General features: G+C 49.0%; 2 protein-coding genes across 2 annotated transcripts in view; one reads left to right on the forward strand and one right to left on the reverse strand.

The window, feature by feature from the left end:
- Positions 1-10156, forward strand: part of SMYD4 (SET and MYND domain containing 4) — a 43644-nt gene extending 33488 nt beyond the window's left edge. The window contains exons 6-11 of the mRNA XM_032616863.1: positions 3031-3213; positions 3644-3807; positions 4982-5114; positions 6315-6431; positions 6634-6757; positions 7925-10156. Coding sequence (XP_032472754.1) covers positions 3031-3213; positions 3644-3807; positions 4982-5114; positions 6315-6431; positions 6634-6757; positions 7925-8078 — 875 coding nt within the window. The 3' untranslated portion in view covers positions 8079-10156. The remainder of the gene's footprint in view (positions 1-3030; positions 3214-3643; positions 3808-4981; positions 5115-6314; positions 6432-6633; positions 6758-7924) is intronic.
- A 33-nt stretch (positions 10157-10189) lies between these two features.
- SERPINF1 (serpin family F member 1) lies at positions 10190-21685 on the reverse strand. Its single transcript, XM_032616864.1, has 8 exons — positions 21548-21685; positions 17260-17345; positions 15393-15591; positions 14611-14766; positions 14018-14221; positions 12454-12596; positions 11043-11253; positions 10190-10576 (listed from the first exon to the last, which is right to left on the reverse strand). Exons 2-8 carry the CDS (start codon positions 17335-17337, stop codon positions 10317-10319), a joined length of 1251 nt encoding a protein of 416 aa, XP_032472755.1. The 5' UTR covers positions 17338-17345; positions 21548-21685; the 3' UTR covers positions 10190-10316.
- Between the last annotated feature and the right edge of the window lie 1155 nt (positions 21686-22840).

Here is a 22840-nt window from a genome sequence, read left to right on the forward strand (position 1 = left end):
CGCAACGGGAGAGGCCACAACAGTGAGAGGCCCGCGTACCGCAAAAAAAAAAAAAAAAAAGAAAGAAATAACTTACAAATCATCATGTGCACCATGTTGCCAATTATGTTAAAAGTCCATATATAAGGCTAGAAAGAAGACTAAGAAAATGCACCAAAATCTTACAGGTGACTGAGAGGATTATAATGACTGTTATTTTCTCTATAATTTTCAGTTTTTAAATTTTTTTTCTCACTGCCATGTATTTCTTTTTTAATTTAATTAGTTCCTTTAAACAAAATAGTTCAAATGATGAGCATTTTTTTACATGAACATTTTTAAGGCACTTGGTACATATTGCCCTCCAGGAAAGTTGTACCAGTTACACACCCACCAGCAACGTTCACTTTCATTTTTTAATTCAGTCTAATTTTGTCTCAGTCTGCTAATATTTCTAATCTTGTTTCATCCGTTTTTATTATTTCTTTGGGGTTCCAACACCTCCCAGTTTAGTGTTCTCATTGAATTTCATTAGCAGCTGTTTCATTAGTAGCACAGAAGAAGGATTAAAGTGTTAACTTGGATAGACTTTGACAAAAATCTATAAAAATGTATGTTATTATCTTTGTATAGATCCTATTTAATCAAAGTTCCTCAGAAATCTCTCTTTGGTACTTATTTTAAGGGATGGAACTGGCCACTGATGGCATTCCGGACCTTGGTGTGTGTGTTATCTCTCTCGGTGGGAATGGCGTATTCGTGATGTATCTAGATTCACGGGGCTTAATGAGGTTCTATGGAAGTTCAGATCAGTTCACTGCCGTTTGCTTTCAGCAACCGAGGAATCCACCTTCACTGTGGGTCCTTGATTACTTTTCTTACACAAAAATTTCTTGTTTTGTAAAGTATCTACCAGAATAGGTATATTCTGAAAGTATTGTGAATGAACCGTTTTTTCTTTACTAAATGTACTAAGAATATTAGCGAGGTACACTTTTCGTAAAATATTCAGGCCCTCTTTTTTTGTTTTTTGTTTGTTTTGTGCACAAAATATCACATATTAAATTTGGTAAAGGTACATACACATTCTCACTTTCTACGATCTCTGCTAACAGGTGACTAATGCAAGATAATGAATAATTTTTAAAATCAATACTTAATTTTGTAGAGATAATTAGAGAGAAATTCAACTCTGACATAAATACTCACCCCACTCTGTTCTTGGGCCTACTTCTGTTAGAGGATAATCCATAAATAATTCACGAAGCTGACATTACTCATGTGTACTGTGATAATTTTCTCTGGGAAAATTTTAGCAGCTCTTCTAATATAGATTGCCAGGTATCAGTAGTTGGGAATGCAAGTCGACTTCTAATTATGCAGAGGCTGACTATTCAGACGACAAACTGTTTGTGCCCTGCACTGCTCCTTCCCGCTGCCTCCTTACCTTTTAGCATTTCTGCTGCTCATTGCTACATGTACCAGAAGGTAGGCATTGGACAAGGGGGAGGGGGAGGGGACACTAAAATCAGTTAAGCTTTTAGGAGAAGCTCTAATGAAAGATTTCAATACAATTTGTAGAATTGTTGACTAAAATTGAGTCATTTAGGTTTCCTGCGAATTTTATTTACTTGTTCTAATTCTTGTCTTCCACAGCAGCAGGTAATAGAATCGTCTGCAGAGAGACAATATTATTCCTTATAGTTAATGTTTTCCTTTCTAGAACATTTTCACATGATGGTTTGTATTTTCTTTATTCATTTCATATGTACCTAGACGGCATTATTTGGTGATTGGTGCATTGAGATTCCTGGCATATATGGTGATACCACAATTATCTGATGGCTTATCAGTTTTCCAGAAAACTGAAAGTTCCTCTCTAAGTACCAGTATCGTTCATATTTCAACCAGCTTTGTCAGAAACACTATCTCCTCATGCTTACACCAAGGCTGCTGAACACAATTTAAGCCTTTCTGTATGCCAAGGTTATCTGTACATGCATCCTCCTGAGACATAGCTAGCTATGACAAAAGCCCGTGCAAGTACGGGGTCAGTCTGAGAACCTCTGGTTAAGCTCCGAGTGGTGCTAGTGTTTTTGTTTGCCTGAGGCTGTCATTCTTGTATAAGTTTTCTGCCTCCTCCTCCAGTCTGTCCCCATCTCCTTTGCCATTGGCAGAAAACCTGCCTCTTAGTAGTTCTCTGTTTCTGGACTGTGGTGGGCTGAGAAACTGAATAACCACGCCAGTTCGAACTGTGGCTAAAATAAGAGGAAGTGGGCCTGCAGCAGAATACAGAGAATTCACACATGAATGTAAGTGCATGAGCCTTGGTGCAGAAGTAGCCTCACTGCTTAGAGGCTTTTTTCTTCCTTCCTTCCTAATTTTCAATCACGTGGTTAAATTGCTGGTTTAATTGTGCTTCAAAGAAGAGATGGTTAGGGACGTGAGACTGTCTGGAATAGAAGTGGTCCAAAGAGTTTTTTCAGTGAGAACTACTGCTTGACTGATTTCCCATCAAGTTGGGACAAAGGGCGGAATGAAGAGGTGAGCATAAGAAATATTGATTTTTTTAAATGTATGACAGGCCTATTTAGGATAGTAATTAGGTTACTTGTTCTATTAACCAACCAAAGACCAGTTAAACAAAAGCACTTGGACTATAAAAGTCTTTAGGAAATAACCTCATCTGGTACTCTGGTTTCCATGTTGTCAGGAACATTATGAAACTGTCTATCTGGAAGGCTCCCTACTGATAATTCTTTTTTTATTACTCTCTATAAATTCTAATCTTTGGATTTTTTGTGGTACTGAGACACAGTGGTTAGGTTCCAAGATTCTGGTGGACGTTTCAAGTGCTCATTCTCTTTGCTTCCCGGGAACCAGAGTTTGCTCTGAGTCATGCTCCGTCTGATTTATCTCGGATCCAGCTTGTGGAGCTCTGACTCAGCCGCGCTTCAGGCCCGATTGCCCAGCTCGTCTTCTGAGGAATGGAGGGTGAGGCCAGGATGAGTGTCCTGACACATTTTTCCCTTTTTCCTCTTGCACTCTCAGGATCTGAAAAGAACCTCATCACGAACAGCAGGCAGGTGCGCCTTGCCACGGGGCTGTTCCCCGTCGTCAGCCTCCTGAACCATTCCTGCAGCCCCAATACCAGCGTGTCTTTCATTAGCACCATCGCCACCGTTCGGGCATCTCAGCAGATTAAAAAAGGACAAGAGATTCTCCACTGCTATGGTGAGTCATCCGTCCTCCCTCCTGTCCGCCTTTCTCCAGCAGAAAAGGACAGGGTGAATTCACCTGAGCAAGCCACAGGGCAGGTGCCTCACCTGTGCAGAGTCTGCACCCTGGCAGAGGCAGTGCATACTTATGGGGAAGAAAAGCCTTGCTAAGCCCTGTTGTATCTGCGCCATCGGGTAGACACTCCCTGCTGATCCCTGTAAATGTCCTATTCTGAAAATAGGCCAGGAACAACTTCTTGGTTTCTTTTTCTTCCTGTCCTCGCAACTTGGAAGCCTGTTTCTATATCTAGTTCCACAAATGTTTGAGTGAAAGGTCCCTGTCGCATGATGAGTGATTGACCAGACCCTCCGCTAAGCTAAAGTTTTTTAAGTAGTGCTTGATGCTCTCTTGCTTTAAATATTGGCCAAGCGTGGTGTCTCTGCAGGGCCCCACGAGAGCAGGATGGGTGTTGCCGAGAGGCGCCAGAAGCTGAGGTCTCAGTATTTCTTTGACTGCAACTGTCCCCCTTGTGAACGTGAGAAGCAGAGACCCTCGCAGGGGCCCGGGAGGGAAGCCTTCTGTTGTCACCGTTGCAGAGCACTCCTGCAGGTGAATCTCTTTCTCCCCTCCCTTCTCTTTGCTTTTCCTGGCGGTCAGTTATCCAGCCTGAAGGCCTTAAATCTTTAGGAGGAAGCCATTGGGACTTAGAGGTGCTGATAGCAGTTCTCTCTCTTCCCTTTTGCCCATCTTGCCCGCACATAGATTACACCCCTGCAGGAACCACAGGGAAAGGTTGGATTTAGTGATCTCTTTCTTGCAGAGAACAGAAAATCCCACCTAAACTGATTTGGGGTTCAGGGAGACTGGGAATTTATTTGCTCAAGTAAATCACTCAGAAGTCCCAGAGTAGGGGTACTTCAAATACAACGTGATCCAGGGGCGCAGATAATGTCACCAAGACCTAATTTATCTTTCCACCTCCCTCAGCTCCATTTTCTATATTATTTAGCCCAATCTCAGACAGACTTCCCTCCTGTGGTGACCAGATGGCTGCTAGCAGCTCCAGCATCAGATTCCCCCGGTCCAGAAGGATAAAAGCATATGTACTCTAACAGAGATCTGGGCAAAAATCGTACTGTGTTTTATCAACCTGATACCTGCGTCTGGAGGAAAATCAGAGTCACAGTTTCCCCCCAGCCATTTGGGCCGGATCAGAGCCACGTGCTCCCCACTCAGCCCCCAGCCCTGACTTCGGGAGGGTGGGAGAGGGTCCTCCGGAGAAGTCATTGCTACTGCCAAATGGGGCCACAGATTCTGGCATCTGAAAAACAGCAAATGTCTTAGAACTGTAAGTAGAACGTGGAGCTGGTTGTGTTGGAAAGCTGAAGTCACAAGCCCGAGGACGAATGTGGGCAGGCCTCACCCAGCACCTTTTTTCTGTTGGTTTCCTTATGGCTTTTTCATAACCACTAGAAATGTGTCTGTCATCCAAAGTCCCAGCCCCAAAGAGAAATAAGAGAGGGGCTATCAAGATGGAAAGACATTGTGGTCTGTACCAGTTTAATTTGGTTGCAAAAAGTAAATCTCAAGCAGGGATCGGTTCCTGCTCTCATTGCAGTTGCCGCCATCAAACCAGATTCAGTCTGCCCTTGGTCATGGTGTGTTACTGCAGGAGTCTTTCCCCCATAGGGTCAGAAGCTCTGGAGCAGTCCTGTAACGTAAGCACATGCAGTGTCACTAGTGGACTCTGGTACAGGAATAAAGACAAAACTGACTTCCACAGGGAGATGATGTTCTGAGCTGTGGCAGCACATCTTGTACGGAATCAGTCAGCAGAGATCACCTAGTCTCTCAGCTACAGGACCTTCAGCGGCAGGTGGGGATGGCCCGGAAGCTTCTCAGAAATGGCGAACTAGGTGAGAATGGCTCCCTGCTTTGGTCCTCCAGCCCCTTCCCTTTTCTTCATTTTGAGATCACCTTGAATTCAGGGATACTCGGTGAAGACTGAAGAATTGAATTTAATTATCCCCATGCCAGCCACAAGATGGCTTTGTAGGCCAATGAGACCAAACCCTTACCAGCTCAGTTTGCGTGGCGTCCTTGGAAAAGGGCCAACTGATTTAAGCTGTTGTTCTCTTAGGCATCAGAGAGTTAGTTAAAGGCTAACGAGTTCTCTGACATCCGTGATCTTTGTGCATATCCAAAAGTTCAGTGTCATTTATTTTAATTCGAGGGCCTCATGACCTAATTTCCTAGAGAAATTGTTCTGCCCTCATCAGAGCATCATCTCTCTTCTAAAGAGCAGTGGGGGGACTTCCCTGGTGGTCCAGTGGTTAAGAATCCGCCTTCCAACGCAGGGGAGACAGGTTTGATCCCTGGTCAGGGAACTAGGATCCCACATGCCGCGGGGCAACTAAGCCTGTGCACCACAACTACTGAGCCCACGCACCACAACTAGAGAGCCCACATGCCACAGCTGCAGAGCCCAAGCACTCTGGAACCCGTGCGCCACAACTAGAGAGCCCGAGCGCCACAACTACTGAGCCCATGCTCTGGAGCCCACGCACCACAACAAAAGATCCCACGTGTGGCAACTAAGACCTGAGGCAGCCAAAAATAAATTAAATAAATAAATAAATGTTTTAAAAAATAAGAAAAATAAAGGGCATTGGGGCATGTGCCCAATGGGTGTAAGTATCCTGCTTTTTCCAGAAAGGGAGTGATGGAACCCCTCATTACCTTGGAAAACTCTGCCTTAGAGTTTGACATCTTGGGAATTTATTTACCCTATTTTTATGAAAGTTGACCTTTAGCTTAGATTTTTGAGTCAAGAGAAATAAGGACCATAAATGGAATATAGTCATTCCACTTCAAACTGAAGTTGGCAACCCACAGTAAATGTGGGGAGGCCTCACCCAGCACCTTTTGCTATTGAAAGAGAAAACATAAGAGAACAGCTTTATTGGAACAAAAATTGTGGGTTGATCACAACCCAAGGAGACAAAGTGGGGTTTCCACATTCAGCCCAGCCCATAGAGAATTTAAGGGCTGGGTTCTCATTTCTAAGACGGGGGGGTTTGTGTCTGTAATGAGCCCACTTTCCTTTGAATTGATAGAGCGAGCCATTCAGCTGTTGTTGGGATGCCGGCATGCTGCTGAGAGCTTCCTGTTGGCGGAACACAGCGTGGTGGGAGAAATCGAGGATGACCTGGCCCAGGCCTATGCTGCCTTAGGTAAGATGTGTGTCTTCACCTTCCGCTCCAAGGAATGACCCTGCCTTGTGCGTTTGGTCATGATCTTAGCCTCGTCTGGTTGGTTCTCTTAGTCTTTCAACTGAGGCTGCTCTCACTTCCATTTAGCTTTCCTTACCCTGAAAATGTTCATCCACAGTTGACTGTGGTTCTTTTCTGGAACCAGATTTTCCTTTCTTTACAGGGGACTGGGAGAAGTCAGCCGCCCATCTACAGAAGAGTCTCCGAGTGGTTGAGGTTCGCCACGGGCCAACCAGTGTTGAGATGGGCCATGAACTCTTCAAACTGGCCCAAATCTTCTTCAATGGGTAAGCCTTTCTCTTGTTTCCTAGCACTTCACCAGGCCACATACCGTTCTTTTATTAGGCTCTTCTCTGTATCCCTTTTTTTTTTCTACAGTGCTTTTAAGCATGTGGACACGTCTTTATTTCCCGTTTAGGAGAGGTTCTTCCTTCTGTTCTGCTGACAAACTTGAAACTTTAGAATTTCCTCCTGGGAGATATGGGGAAGCTCTTAGCTCTGAAGGGAGTTTCCCAGGGAGAACTTGCCCAGGCCCCCGCCCCCGCCAACCTGCCACCGCCACCTCATAGAGGTTCTTCTCAGTCCCCTCCCCCACCCCGCCCCACCCCCACCCCCCACAGTTATTCACACACACCCCCTCAGCACTCATTCTCAGCACACTCAGCTCCAGGGCCTCTTCCTTCCCCTGGTCCTATTCCTTTTAAAGCAGCTGTAATCAAGCACGAGTCATCTGGCTCCCCAGGGGACATCTGGCAATGTCTGGAGACATTTTTTGATTGTCATGACTCAGGGTGGAGGCCAGAGATGCTGTTAAACATCCGACAGTGCACAAGACAGCCCCTGCACACACACAGCTAAGAATTATCCGGCCCCAAATGTCAACAGTGTCAAGGTTGAGAAACCCAGCTTTAAAGGTTAAAAGGAAAGAAGAGTAGTGTTGATGAGTTGATGCCGCTTTTGTAACTGGGATCACTAGGAGGCCCTGATGTCAGTATTTCTAGACGGAATATGTCCAACCTTGGTAAAGCTGCTGTGTGGGAAAGTGTTTGAAGCTGGGTCCTAGGATTATGAGGTGGGTGGACCTGATACCCAAGACATAGAGGCAGTCCACCCCATCAGAGAGAGGGAAAGGGCTGCAGAGTCAGGCCATAGGCGGACTCCATGACTCTAAGGCAGAGACTGCTGAGTAAACCTTGGGGTAAATATCAGATTAGTGCTTTGAGATCTGCCTGTTTCTCAGAATCCTGGAATCTTTATACCTTTTTTTCATAACTCTCATCTCAAACTCTGCCTTTCAGTGTGTTTCTGAGAGTCTTATCTGCCCTTCTAGATTGTAAGATCCTTGAAGACAAAAATGATCTACTTTACATTCTCCACAGGGTATGAGTAGGCCCTCAGTTAATGTTTGCCTGATTGAATGGGTGGATTCACTCCTCTTACCTCCTTTGGTTCAGGTTTGCAATACCCGAAGCTCTGAACACAATACAACAGGCAGAAAAGGTTCTGCTGGTGCACTATGGCCCTTGGAATGACGAGATCCAGGAGCTACAGAAGATGAAATCCTGTTTGTTGGACTTGCCGCCCATCCCTGTGGGACCCAACGAATAGGGTCCCAAGGGGACCTTGACCAACAGGGAAGGAGCCCGTGTGGGAGGAGTTAAAGAGGGTCTGTTGCTGCTGAGCTGTCGCCAAACAATACAGGACTTGCCTGACAGTCACAAGCCTAGTGTATGAGGGGAGGGGAGGGCTTAGAAAGCTTTGCAGTTAGAGACGTGCTCACCTATGTTGTTTTTTTTTCTTTCTACATCTTTATTGGAGTATAATTGCTTTACAATGGTGTGTTAGTTTCTGCTTTATAACAAAATGAATCAGTTATACATATACATATGTTCCCATATCTCTTCCCTCTTGCGCCTCCCTCCCTCCCACCCTCCCTATTGCTCACCTATTTTGATGAATGTTTCTTGAAGTAGTTAACTGCTCTGCAACAAAAACTCCTGTTTCCCAGAAAAAAACTTAAAACTGGTATCTGGAGAACCTAAGCCCCTTAAAAGGATTTTAGCTGATCTGCAGGCATCTGGATGTTAGCCTGGGGTTTTGGCTAGACGCCACCTCACTAAATGATGATAGTCTGTTTCCCTGGAACATTCCTTTGGTTTCTAGTAGTAATGAAATGTTGTGTACCACTCCAGTGGGAACTTAAACTCTTAATAGCCGTATTGTAATTGAAAAATAATTATAAGTAAGAAATTAGAGAGGCTCCTTACCTCTGGAGGTATAGTTTCATTTATGGTACCTAGCTTCCTTGAAGCCTTTGTTAAAACCAGTGGAGTATAAATTGTGAATAGAGAAATAAATATGGGGCCATTTTATTGTTGGGGAATTTCTTCCTAGGATGGCAACTCTAAATTTGTTTTCTACCAGTTTTCGAGTCCTTATTCTCCGGTTTTCATTCTATACTCTGGGCAGACTCACTGACCAAACACTAATAAAATCAAGCTTGTAGCAATGACTTTATAACACATCGTTTCTGAGTTCTGTTTATTAGCAAGCCTGAAAAGAGACCGCCTTTTTCTACCTCCCCAAGCAGGCAAATGAAATACAGACTGCATAGTTACTGAGAAGGGAAAAAAAAAAAACAACTTCAGAAGAAGCTGAGAGTGTGGGCATTGCTGCTAGCGGTTTCACACTTAAGAGACAAAAAGTAGGAATGATAGCTGTTGTCTACCTGGATGTATAGCAATAGTCTAAACCCCATCCCAGTCAGAAGGCCGGGAGACTCTGGGTCTAAACCCTTGGTGCTCTATCACCACTGGGGACCATGTGGTTCAGATGAGTTGGTGGAAAAGAATACGCACTGCTTTGAGAGTTTGCCCACCCCAGCCATGCCCAAGAAGTGCCCAGTGGTTGCCCCGGTGTTATAATCAGGAACTGAATAGCCCTGAAGCTGCCTGGGAGTAGCTTTTCAGGAAGCTCAGTGTTCAGAAAATGGTTCACACTCAAATATTTGAATGAAGGGCAGGCAGAATCGCATTTATCTTCCTTTCTACTAACTCACTTTGGCAAGGGCTGTGGCCAATGAGATGTTTTGGTAGAGCTAACTCTTTCAAGAAGAAAAATTTAGTCTTGACCAATTCTGTAGTTCTTTTCCAAACACTCGGCATGTTTCATGTTCCTGAAAAAGGAGGTTCTGTTGTACTTTGTAAAATAGGCCCCCTTCCTTAAAAAGAATATGTGTAGAATTTTACATAGCAGACCTCATTTTATGTGAACCTGAGAGCTTTCTTTAAATGCTCTATAAAATAAAGAATTCTTTCCTGAAGTTACAGACTTCCTCCCTTATCTGTCTGCATGTTATCCTGTGTTGTCAGGTGACATTAGCTTGATGGGGGGGATATCCGTGCTTGCATTAAAACCTAAAGTCCGGTGTATTTAAGAGCATGGTCCACCGATTGTGGAGACAGGAAGTTCCTTCCTGGGGGATTAGTGACCTAGAGTGTAAATCCCACAGAGCAGAGAATCCATCCCGACATCATACAATGCAAACAACTACAGTTCTTTTTTTTTTTTTACAACTATAGTTCTTATCTCACCTGGTGACTTTCTCTGCAGAGTTTAGTTAGACCCAGGCTATAAATACAGGACCAGCAAATTCCTAAAGGGTTATTTATCTTCATATTAAATTTAACATAGCTCAAAATAGGAGGAACGGGGTAACAAAAGTTAAGGATAAAGCACTTTTATTGCAAAGTATACATTGAAACATAGGGGCAGCCTTCATGGAATATATAAGCTGCCATCCCTCTAGCGTTTTCTTCTGGGGTATTTGAACACTAAATTGGAGTATTAAGTGCCCCTGGGGTCCAGAATTTTGCCTATGAAGAGAAGGGCCCCTGTGTCTGTGTCCCTCAGTACAAAGATGAAAGGTTGGTTAAGGTGATAGTCCAGAGAGAAGGTGAGGTGGGCAGGCTGGAGCCCTGGGCTGGGGGTGGTACCCGCCCCATCTTCATTCCACTCAAAGCCAGTGCGATGTTCCACTTGAGTAAGTTTGATAGGTTTGCCCGTGATCTTGCTAAAGTCTGGTGAATCAAACAAGGACTGCAGCTCTGCAGAGATCGAGAGGGATTTCCATTAAAACCTTGCCTCATCAACACCCCAAGGAAGAGTACAGTCCTCACTCTTAAATTCTGATTCTCGAGAAGGCAAGCAAGCTGGGAGTGGAAACAACCACTTTTGACCTGTGAGGTGTGTAGAGCTCTGGGCTGGTTAAGGGTTAAGTGACTTGCCCAGGAGCACACAGCAAGTGAGGTTAAGATTAGAAACCAGGTCAGCAGACCTATCTTGAGAGGCAGTGTTCTGAGTTGCTGTTATAAGACGTATGCTCTTGGGGCTGAGGAGTGAGTCTGATAAGGAAGGCAGTTCAGTCTTCCCCTCCAGCACTATTAGAATTAAGGAGTCATCCCTGGCCTCGGTGCAATGCCACGGGGCCTTGGCGTTCCGCTTAGCAAGGTGGAAGGCTCAAAGACTCTACCCCACCCACCCCAGGAGCAAAGAGGTCTTGCAGAAACATACTCATCTCCTGCACGGACTTTGTGAGTTCGCCTTCGTAACTCAGCTTCAGCTTGGGGATGGTCAGGACCGCTTGAACAGTCTTCAGTTCTCGGTCTATGTCATGAATGAACTCAGAGGTGAGGCTCTCTTCTATAATGGTCAGGTTCTGGGTCACTTTCAGAGGCAGGAAGAAAATGATACTCATGCTGCCGGTCAAGGGCAGCTGGGCAATCTGACACAACAGGGAGGAAGCACATGCGTTAGTCCTTTGGAGCCCAGGAGCCTAGAGATAGGCACACACCCCCAATCCGCCTTCTCCTCTCCTGTAACCAGGCCCTGCCACGCTTTCCCAGCCCCTCATCTATGTAACAGTTGTCCCTCTAAGCTAATTGCTTTCCGGCAGCAAGATGTCTACTGATGTTTCTTCAAAAAGTAGGCCATTGTCCTTTCTTACCTGGGCCTAATACCAACTGAAGTTATCTACTGAAAGAATTTTTCTCCTGTGGTTCTAAAGAGCTAGAATTGAATTCCAGGTCTGTGTTTTCTCCCAAGGTTTGTCTGCCAACAGTTACTGATCATCTGTTATGTACAGAGCCCTGAACTAGAAATGGGGACTCCGGGCAGAGCACACAGAAGGAGCAATACAATGGTCCTTTGAGCAGCGGTCCTTAACCTCAGGTCCACAGGACAGATGGCATCAGAGGTCCCAAGAGCCCCTGAAATCATCTACAGAAATGCATACGTGGCATTTCTGTCCAGTGCTTCAGGTGTTTTGTCCGATCTCCAAAGAAAAAAGTTAAGAACTACTGACTTCGAATTTTCAAAAGTCAGGTAGGAAAGACTTAGAAGGCCAGCAGTTTGGAGTTGTGACGGTTTTTGAAAGTTTAACTTTGACTTCTAGAAATACAAGTTCTCCCCCCAAAAAAAAGAGAAAAAGAAGGAAAGAAAAGACAAGAATTAACACCAGCATTTGAGTGCCCAATCTTCTTTTTAAATTCTTTAATTTCATGCTTATTAACATTTTTTCAGATTTATTCAGACATATAGTATACGTTGATCATGACACTCCCCTGCATACTTTTTTTGGGGGGTGCCGCACAGCATGTGGGATCTTAGTTCCCTAAACCCACATCCCCTGCATTGAAAGCATGGTCTTAACCGCTGGACCACCAGGGAAGTCCCTTGAGTGCCCAGTCTTGAGGGCCCATTTCACATTACCTTATCAACCCTTACCAGAAACCCTGCATGAGAGGATAAGTTTAGATAACTATGCCCCTTTATTTTGAGGAAAAAAGGCTCAGAGAAACTATTAACTTACTGAAAGTCCACAGCAGGTAAAATTTAGACCGCTGTCAGATCTCAAAATTCATTCTATTCCCACTACACCATCCTGCCTGTCCCTGCACCCACTACTCACTCTACCCCTACAGACCTTGCAGTTGAGATCAGAATCCAAGCCGTAGCGTAAAATGGCCTTAGGGTCTGACATCATGGGGACTTTCACGGTCCTCTCCTCATCCAAGTGGAAATCATCTAGGGAGGTCTTTCTGGAGTCAAACTTTGTTACCCACTGCCCTGGAATGAAACAAATGGAGTGCCCTGAGCCCCAGGAGACCAGAAAGGCGTTGGGACCGTGCTGAGACCAAAGCATATTGCTGAAAATTGCCTGGCTTCAGGAATCTTAGTCGTCAGAGGCCCTGATACATCAGGGAATAGCTCTATCTCAGAATGTGCAGTCTGGACCACAAAATTTCTAGGGTCCTGAATACCTTCCATACGTAAACTCAGGAGGAAATAGGTGGATTGTCGGGTTTATTCAAGTTCTGTGATAGCCTAGGAGAAAGGTAAACTGGTGTACACTTCTACAGTGTTGTGTCCGGAAGACAATCCAGGGAGGCCAGAGCTGGAAGGGACCTCGACATCATGTCATCAACCCTCTCATAGCTGAAAAAGCCTGGAACCCCAGAGAGGTGAAGTGCTTACCAGTGCTCACACAGCTAGCCGATAGTTTAACGTGGCCTGTAACAGCTTCTTTCACGTCCTGGAGCTCAGTGCTTCAGGGAGGACTTTTCTCTAGTAGTTTAGGGGTCCACTCTGCCTGATAGACATTTTAAGGGGAGGCTGCCCAAAATCCGACCCAAGGCTCACGAATAGGGCTGGCCTCACACTGGGCCCGTGGAACAGACTCGGGCATATCAACACAGCCTAGAAGAATGTTGTTAGAAAACTAACAACGGTTTATCAACGACCTGCTGTGTGCTCCGGGCATGGTGCTAGGGTCCGTGTGAAGATGGGAGATGGGGGAAGGGGAAGGGGAAGCTGGGGTGAAGTGAGAGAGTGGCATGGACATACATACACTACCAAATGTAAAATAGCTAGTGGGAAGCAGCCGCATAGCACAGGGACATCAGCTCTGTGCTTTGTGACCACCTAGAGGGGTGGGATAGGGAGGGTGGGAGGGAGGCTCAAGAGGGAGGGGATATGGGGATATATGTATATGTATGGCTGATTCATTTTGTTGTAAGGCAGAGACTAGCACACCATTGTGAAGCAGTTATACTCCAATAAAGATGTTAAAAAAAAAAAAAAGATGGGAGACGACACAGAGTGTCCCTGAAGTCAGTGTATCGTCCCTGAGTGAGAGACGAGAAAACAGGCCCCAAAAGGCTATGAAGCTTGTGCAGGGCTCTCCAGCCAGTACAGGCAGAGCTGGGCCTGGACCCTCACCTGGCTCCAGCCAGAAGTCTACCAGTGCCTTCCCCAAACAGGTGCAAGAGTGGGAGTGCCCCCTTACCTCTGCGAGTCTTTCTCTACGGCCCCTTACACTTTGTAGGCACTTATCCAATGTTTGCCTTGGGTTTGATGGCAAGCGGGCAGCCCTCAGGCAGGTGCCTCTCCTGGGTCCTCCTCTGCCTTCTTTGACTCCCCCTCTTTCCTGGCCCCATCTGACACTTATTGTCTACCCTTGGCCAAAAGCCGAGTGGAGAAGCCCTCACCCTTGAAGTAAGCCACACCAAGAAGGAGAATGCTGACTCCACTGGGCATCTCCCTCGTGGACCTAGCGATTTTCCCTTTCATCCGGGCCTGCACCCAGTTGTTAATCTCCTGAAGGTCCAGGTGATTGTTGCCGGTCAAGATCCTGGGCCTGGTCCCATACAACTTTTCCAGGGGTGCGACAAAGCTGGCTTTTATCCGCAGCTCTGCAAAGAGACGGGGCAGAGGTTACTGTGCTCTGAGCTAACCCAGCATCCTCTCTGAGAGGTTCTGGTTGACCCTCAGCAGGCCCTGACTTCCTGCCTGGCATCTTCCCGGGACACGCCAGGGCTCTGTGCCAGCTTCCCCAGGCACTGGACGGGGAACAACAGATCTCACTCATTACTGTTTCTCTTCACACCACTGCCCTCGCCCGACCCTCCCACTGCCTCCCTCGGCCCATTTCCTCTTTCCGATCCTCTCTGGGTTCACAGGGCCCCTTCCTGCCGCCCCCCAGGGCCAGGCCTGGCCAGAGCAGACGTGCTCTGGTGTTTAGAAGGAAACCCCCATGTGCAGCACAGAGCCCCACGCGCCTCAGGCAGCCCGGGTGACTCACTCCTCTCAAAGACGATACGGGAAGCACTCTTGAGGTTCTTCTCCGGGGCGGTGACGGAGGCAAGGAGTTCCTTATAGGTATCGTGAATGTCTGGCTTGCTGATCAGGTCATAGTAGAGAGCCCGGTGAATGCTGGATTCTGTCCGCTGCTCCGCTCCTGCCAGAGGGATGGACGTGTGAACCTCTGTAACTGCCCACTGGGGCCCAAGTCAGGCCAGCTCCTGGGACGAGGCAGGGACACCACACCCTGTCTTCTTGTCTGCTGGTACTGGGGACGTTCTAGGTGGAAAGGAATTTGAAGGCAATGGAGGAAAAATAGATTTTCCTGAAGGTAGGCTAAAGGCATCAGGCCTAGAGAGATAGAAGGGTGGGAGTGAGGGTTCAAGTCCCTGTGCTTCTCCCATCACAACACTTACCAGACTGTTCTGCAGTTTCCTGTTTATTCGTTTCCCCCGTGAGCTCAGCTGTGTGACCCGAGCGACGGCACATACCGTGCCTGTTTGTGTGCAGTTGTGTCCCCAGAACCTAGCCACACCGACGAGGCTGGCACATAGGAGAAGCTCGCTTAAGGAATGTCAGTAAGTGGTCCCGAGGCCACACACCCAGGTCAGCAGTGCTCTGCCCCCCGGAGCTCCCACTCCGCACACGCCGGGACCCCCAGGCCCAGCCTCTCGGCCCTCTTCACCCTCCCTGAGTGAAGTGTCTCCAGGGCTTAGAGTCAGATATGTGCAGAGGCCGGAGGGCAGCTCTAGGATGCAGGGCTTTCTGCATCCAGGAACTCACCCAGCGAAAGGGCAGAGAGCGCCGTGGCCACGCTGAGCGGAGACAGGAGCACATTAGCAGCGGGGCTCTCTCTGGATCTCACGCGGTACAAGTCGTAGCCAAAGTTGGAGACAGCGGCCGCCAGCTTGTTCACAGGGACCTTGAAGAAGGGGTCCTCTTCCTCCACTGGCAGCCCCGTGGTCTCGGGGGCCAGGGAGCCCTGCATTTGAGCACAAGGACCAGTGCAGATGAGCAAAGGATGATGGTCTCATCGCTTTGTGTGGGACTGTCCTTCTGGTCCTGAGGGCTGTCCTGCCTGAGGATGGTACGCTTAGCCTAACGGAGTGAGTCTGTGCCCCCTGCTCCTGTAGGGGCGCTCTGCTGGGGAGAAGTTAGCTGGCCAGCTTTAAGCACCAGTGACCTGTGAGCCTCAGGCCTGTAACACATTAAAAATAAATAAGAGGAGAGGAGTCCCCCTTCCCAAGAAATTCTGTTCTCAGGCCAGACAGGCTCCCTGTCTGCTTACCCTTGCGCACTGCTCGCGGGTCTCCACCTGGACCCTCCTATCAAACCCTTCCTGTCTTTCATGGCCCTGATGAGATATCACCCCCTCCACCACAGACTTTCCCCGATGGCCCCAATCTGAAGGCACCTTTTGGCTTTCTGACCATTTTTTCAGAGTCAACTACCACTTCTGTATTAACCGCCTACCATGTGCCAGCCTCTGTGCTAGTTCTTTTTATTTGACTTACTTCATTTCATACTAGTCAATGTAGATGATACCACCAAAGACTACTATCTCAAAACTCTGAGCTCCTTGAAAGCCAGAACTGAGTCTTCCATATTTCCACCCATCCCCAGCACCTACAGAGTAGGTGTTCAGTAGATAAAAAATAAGTGACTGTCTGTGATGGCCCTGTAAGGATATTTTTAATCCCATTTTATAGATAAGAAAACAGACTCAAGTAACAGTGACTTGTCTAAGATGATAAAGCTAGTGAGAGGTTGAACCAGAATTCAAACTTGGAACTCAAGACAAAGTCCAGGGACTTCCCTGGTGGTGCAGTGGTTGAGAAGTTTCGAGCCCTGGTCCGGGAAGATCCCACATGCCGTGGAGCGACTAAGCGTGTGCACCACAACTACTGAGCCTGCTCTGTAGAGCCCACGAGCCACAACTACTGAGCCCACATGCCACAACTACTGAAGCCCACATGCCTAGAGCCCGTGCTCCGCAACAAGAGAAGCCACCGAATGAGAAGCCCACGCACCGCGGCGAAGAGTAGCCCCCGCTCGCCTCAACTAGAGAAAGCCCACACGCAGCAATGAAAACCCAACACAACCAAAAATTAATTAATTAATTTTTTAAAAAAAGAAGACAAGGGACTGGTCCAGAAGTACCCTGGTCCCTTGTGTGACAGTCACTCCCCCACCGCCACTGTCACATAGCATAGGCTTCTCAGCGTCTGCCTCTGCAACCCGACTGTGCTCTCTCTGGACAGGAAAGAGGCCTTTCCACACTCTCACACCTCTGCTGCACCCTGGTCAGGACTGGAACAAATATCCAAGGCCACCACCCACTCAATGAGACCCACAAGTAATGCAAGGTAATGAGAAAAGGTCTTCACTGAAGGGACAGCCCTGGACTTGTTAGAGCGTTTTTGCCTTTCACCTTGTTGGATCTTACGTTTGTCCCCACTCTGTTCTGTGAAAGGCAGGGTGAGACACTTAATGTTTTGCTGATGGAAAAACCAAGGCCCTGTCTAGACAGAAAGGCCAGAGCCTGGCCTGCAACCTGGGTGTTGTCCTGCCTCCCGTGCTGCCTACTGAGGAGGGGCTGGAATTGCTTAGGCCCCCCCCAGGCCCCCACCACACACACCCCGACTCTGACCTCCTCCAGGCCCGTGTTCTGGCAGCTGCCGTACCCGAGGAGGGCTCCAGTCCAGAGGAGTAGCACAAAGGCCTGCATCCTGGGGCCTGCAAGAAAGCAAAAGGGGTGGCAGGCTGCTTCCTTCACCCACCACCCTGCAACACCCGGCCACCCTGGGCACGTAGCAGGGCCTTGGCAGGGCTAGGCACCTTCCCTCCAGCCTCCCCGGGCTGGAAGTGGCCCCTTGGCTTGCTGATCCCACCCTCTCAGCATCTCCCCAGCCCTCCCCCTGCCTCACAGCTCACGGTCCTATGGCGAGCTTGTGCTCTCATCCATTGTGTGTGCCAGGAGACCCACCTTTGAGCCTAAACCTCCAGGGTAGTGAAGACCCAGCAGTGGGCTCCTCTGTGTGGACATGGGCTTTTCCCTGCGGGCACACTGACCATCTCTTGATATAGGATTTGGGTCAATGTCTAGTAAAAGCATGGGGGCAGAACCTAGGTCTCAGATGTAGAATCACAGAATATAGAGAATGGGGGCATCTGGTCCAGCCCCTGCTACCCCCAAGTTCTCAAACTCTCTCCTTGAATTCCTCTGCCCTGGAACCTGTGGCCTCATAAGCAACTTGTTCCCTTCTTGGACAGTTCTGTGTCAGAAGCTCTTACTCTCATGGTTAGGAGTGCTGGGTCTAGTGTCAGACAGCCTGGGTTCAAATCTCAATTCTGTGTCTTCTTTGTGCGGCTTGCAGGATCTTAGTTCCCCGACAAGGGATCGAACCCGGGCCCCAGCAGTGAAAGTGCTGAGTCCTAACCACTGGACCGCCAGGGGATTCCCCTCAATTCTGTGTCTTAATACCTCTCTAAATCCTAGTGTCTTCTCTTGTAAAATGGAAATCAAATAGTACTTATCTATTTTGATGAGAATTAATTAGATGATGCCTTCATAGCACTTAGTGAGTGACACCAGAGACAGGTGAGTTCTCCAATGATCCCTGAGTCAAAATGTGTCTCCCTACTCCTGGAACCCCAGGGCCCCCCTTCTCCCTGGGGGTAGCCATGTCCTCTTCCCCCCACTAGCTCGGATCTAGCTCTGAAACCTCCACGAATTCTTCCCTTCAGGTTAAGTAACCCCACTTCTTAGTAAGACCAGCCAAGTCCCTTTACCTCCTGAGCAGTAGCCTCTTTGGATAGGACTCTGGTCTGACCCCTGGACCACAAGGGAAAAGGGAACTCTGGGTCTACGGCTCCCCCATTCCTTGCCTTCCTGCATTCATTGCCTGTATGAGCACACCCCTGGAATCAGGATGTGGAGGTGGGAGGGGAGGAAGGCAGCTGGGGGTGTTCATAAATAAGATCTTCTGAGAGGCCTTCTGGTTAGAACGTGGGACAAGGTCTCAGCAACCAGGACCTCTGCTCTCCCTCCATCCATACTGCCATGTCAAGAACTTATCATCTGGGCTTCCCTGGTGGCACAGTGGTTGAGAATCCATCTGCCAATGCAGGGGACACAGGTTCGAGCCCTGGTCCGGGAAGATCCCACATGCCGCGGAGCAACTAAGCCCGTGCGCCACAACTACTGAGCCTGCGCTCTAGAGCCCGCAAGCCACAACTACTGAAGCCCGCGTGCCTAGAGCCCGTGCTCCGCAACAAGAGAAGCCACCACAATGAGAAGCCCACACACTGCAACGAAGAGTAGCCCCGGCTCGCTGCAACTAGAGAAAGCCTGCGCGCAGCAACGAAGACCCAACGCAGCCAAAAATAAATAAATAAATAAACAAACAAATTTATTAAAAAAAAAAAGAACTTATCATCTGTCTTCCCTGCCCCTCCCCTCCCCTGCAGCACAAATACACCCTTGTGTGCACACACACAGGCCAAGGGTCTCAAGCTCGCTCTTCCTTTCATATACCCATAAACACACACACACACACACACACACACACACACACACACACTTTCCTGACTTCTCAGAACAAATAGGAAAATTAAGAGTGCAGTGTGTGATTTTTGGTCAAAATCCTTAAAATTAAGTCTAATAAGCCACCGGACAACACTGTAGAGCATGAAAGGCCGCAAAAGAAAAGATGGCCTCTGAGTTTGCTCGGCTCACGGCCGGACGGCCTGTGGGCCCCAGCCTGGCTTTCTATCTAAACGCTGATCTCGAGCACGTGTCTCGCAGTGAGTTCCACAGACCCTTGTGTTCTCAGCCAGCTGCTCTTCCCCATGGCTGCCCCTGCTACTCAGGGAGAAGTCTTCCATTGAGACAACGGAAAAGCTTTCTGCAGTGCAAGATAGAGCCCTTAAGGCCATCCAGGCTCACAGCTGCTCTCTCCACCCGGCCAGCCCCACCCAGAGCTGGCAGGGGCCTTCCCTGGCTGAGCCTCAGCAGACTGGCTTAGCGGAGACTGGAAATTCAGTGAGATGCCGGGCTAGAGGGAAAGCTGTCAGCTCTAGTTCCTGGGCCAGGGTAGGGAACTGAGATAGGAGGGAGGAGGTGGGAGATGTCATCCTGGCATGGTGTTTAAGGAAACCAAGTTCAAATGCACTTGAAGGTGGATCTTCTCTGTAGGAGTCCCTACAGAGTCTGAGCCCAAACCTCGGGTCATGTGATCACTTGTCACCACGTGAGTGGACTGAGGACTAAAGATGAGGTGAGCCACCCTGGCAGGGAAAGGCACCTGGGTCCACAGCTGGCCCAGAGCCAGTCTCCAGGTCTGAATCCCCCACCTCAAGCCCTGGGGATGAGGGAAGTGGAGAGATGATTGAAAACCCCCTGCAAGGGCAGTGAGAGGGTAGAGAGTAAGGGTCTGCATGGGGGCTCCTCTGAGCACACTCGGTGCCCTGTCCAAGATGACTGTTCCGTGGGCTTGTCCAGGCCTCCTTCGCCTGGCCAGGGGCACAGGGACAATGGTGCCATCCTGTCCAAAGGGCAGTGTCCAAGCCAGATTCCTGTCCTACCAGGCGGGGGAGGGCAGGGAGAGGAGGTAGATATCCTCCCAGTCGGGCCAAACTCAGACCTGCCTTCCTGCCACATTGCCCAAATCAAGAAACACAAGGAACTGATTTTGTGATCTTGCCTTCAAGCTGGGAGGATAAGTTTGAGCCAGTACATGTGTTTCAGATTAAACCCAGTTGTGAGACGAACACCATCCCTCCTCCTCCTCCCAGGACCGCACAGCCTCCAAGCCACATGGCAGTGGGCCTCATGGGCAGTGCAGGGAAGGGCACCACCCTCTGCCCTGGCTCTGGGAGGGAGATTCCGAGGGGTCCCTCCAGGCCCACCCCACCGTGGTGACCCCATCAGTGCGCAGGCGACTTTTTTCTGAAGTTTTGGAACCTGAATGAGTGGGGCCAGGGCACCCATGAGTTTCACCCCCCCACACCCCAGAAGGACCAGCCTTAGGGACAGAATTGCCTGGCCCGCTTCCCCTCCCTCCCCTCAGGCTGAGGGCTGAACTCTTGGTGGACCCGCCTGGGCCAGACAATGATGGGGTTTCTGGGAAGCCTGAAGTTTTTCTTTGGCCCAGACCCGCTCCTTACTGTGGCTTGTCCCAGGGAGCACCAAGGGTGCGGGCAGCCCTTTTCTCCAGCTCCAGCAGCTGAGCCCCCAAATCCCATACACCAGCTGGGCTAAATAGTGGTCATTGTTGGTGAGAGGCCAAACCCCCACTGGTCGCCCAGCGTTTACTGGCAGCTGATTTGGCCAAAGAAAAAGGGTGGGTACTGGATAGAAGGACCCAGCTGTCCTCCATCCCAGCCCTGCCCGGAAGCCTCCCCACAGGCCAGCTGCTTGGCAGTGTCGGGAAGTTACCTTTGAAATCAGCACCAGTTGATTTTGAAAAGGCAGCGGGGAGCTGAGCCCAAGCCATGGCTGGGCTGCAGGATGGGCTGCTTCCCTGACTGCCCCAGTGGAGGTACAGCTCCCCGACAGCCTCCTTCCCCCAAGGCTGCAGAGCCCCCTGAAGTGATGCTCAGACCTGGCCCAGCAGCCAAGCTCTCTGCTTCTTCCCCGCCATGACCCCCCTCCATTGTTTCCCACCCATTTCATTCAGGAGTCTTTCCAACCTCTTCTCCTAGTGGTGCAGTAGGGTTGGGGGATAAGTGGGCTCTGACCCCCAACTCCCTCTACCCTCTCTAACCTACTCACCCTGGTGCCCAAGCTGCAGGAACTACTGTCTCCCCACCTCCTCTCCCTTACACCCCTCTTTTCTCTTCCCTGAAGTACCCCTGCTTCACCCCCATCCCCCCAGCCCAGAGGAGCCTCCCTTCTTCCCCAGACACACATGCAGACCAGACAGGGAGCTCTTTACCTGTGAGTGCGCTGCAGCTCCGCGCCCAGCCTAGGTCTGTACACTGAGGGGGCTTCTGTAAACCCCAGAGCTTTGTCTGCTGCCTCCTAATCCAGCGTCCAGCAGGCTTCAGATTACAGCTACTCCTTTCTTAAAGCGACCTGCACTCAATTTGGAGTCTGTGATTGCATCACTGTCCGGTGTTAACTTTAACCCACAGCTGCCCTTCCACCACACACCCCCAGACAGACACATTCACACACCTGTTCCACCAGACCTTCTTTGGGGTCCTGGCATTCCCACCCAACAGGGCAGCCTGGCCAGCCTGGGTGGGAGCCAGGACTAAGGAAGAGTCTCGCAGGAGGAGGCCCAGGAGGAGGCCGGAATAGAGGAAACAGTGGCCCAGAACTGGGACTCTGGGTTTTTCCTGGTCCTTGGCTCTGGTACTCGGATTTGGGGCAAGACATCACTCATGGCTCCTACCTTTCCTCAGCTGGAGAACGAGGGGTTGGTACTGGGATGTCTGTGTGCTTTTTTAGCCCTGAAATGCTCTGATTTCTGAAGATCAGAAAAGGCAGTGGGGAAATATCTGACCAGAGGAAGAATGACATGAACTGTAAACATTAGTCCTGAGAGGAGGCTGAGCGTGTGTGCCTGCCACCCACCTGGGCACCGCAGAGATCACCTGGGAGGAGACCACCGAGGCCTTGCTCACCTTGGGGCATTTAGGAACTTGCAATGCAGTTGTGAAACTAAAATACTGACATGGGAAATAATTGGGGAATGTACCAAAATGTTTTCTAGGCATGTGTGGATCCTGGTCAGAAGCCCAGTGGTCATTCAGACAAGGAGGGATCAGAAAAGGAAGGGAGAGCCTCTGGGATATTTAGAGGAAGAGAAAATTTAGGAGAACTTCACCTCCTGTGAGGCTCCAGGGAGCAGAGCTAGGGCCCCTGGAAATTTCCAGTGAACCAGATTCGGCTTTATATAAGGAAGAGTGTATCAACAGTCAAGAGTTCATCCCTGGCGGTCCAGTGACTAGAACTCTACGTTTCCACTGCACGGGGTCCAGGTTCGATCCCTGGTCAGGAAACTAGGATCCCACAGGCTGCAGCCAAAAAAAAAAGAGTTCAATCATTTCTTTTTTAAAAATTTTATTATCTATTTGGCTGTACCAGGTCTTAGTTGTGACATGAGGGATCTTAGTTTCTGCCTGCGGAATCTTTAGTTACAGCATGAAGGCTCTTAGTTGTGTGGTACGTGGGATCTAGTTCCCTGACCAGGGATCGAACCCAGGTCCCCTACATTGGGAGC

This window comes from Phocoena sinus, chromosome 20 (genome assembly GCF_008692025.1).
Source record: "Phocoena sinus isolate mPhoSin1 chromosome 20, mPhoSin1.pri, whole genome shotgun sequence".
Lineage (NCBI taxonomy): Eukaryota > Metazoa > Chordata > Mammalia > Artiodactyla > Phocoenidae > Phocoena > Phocoena sinus.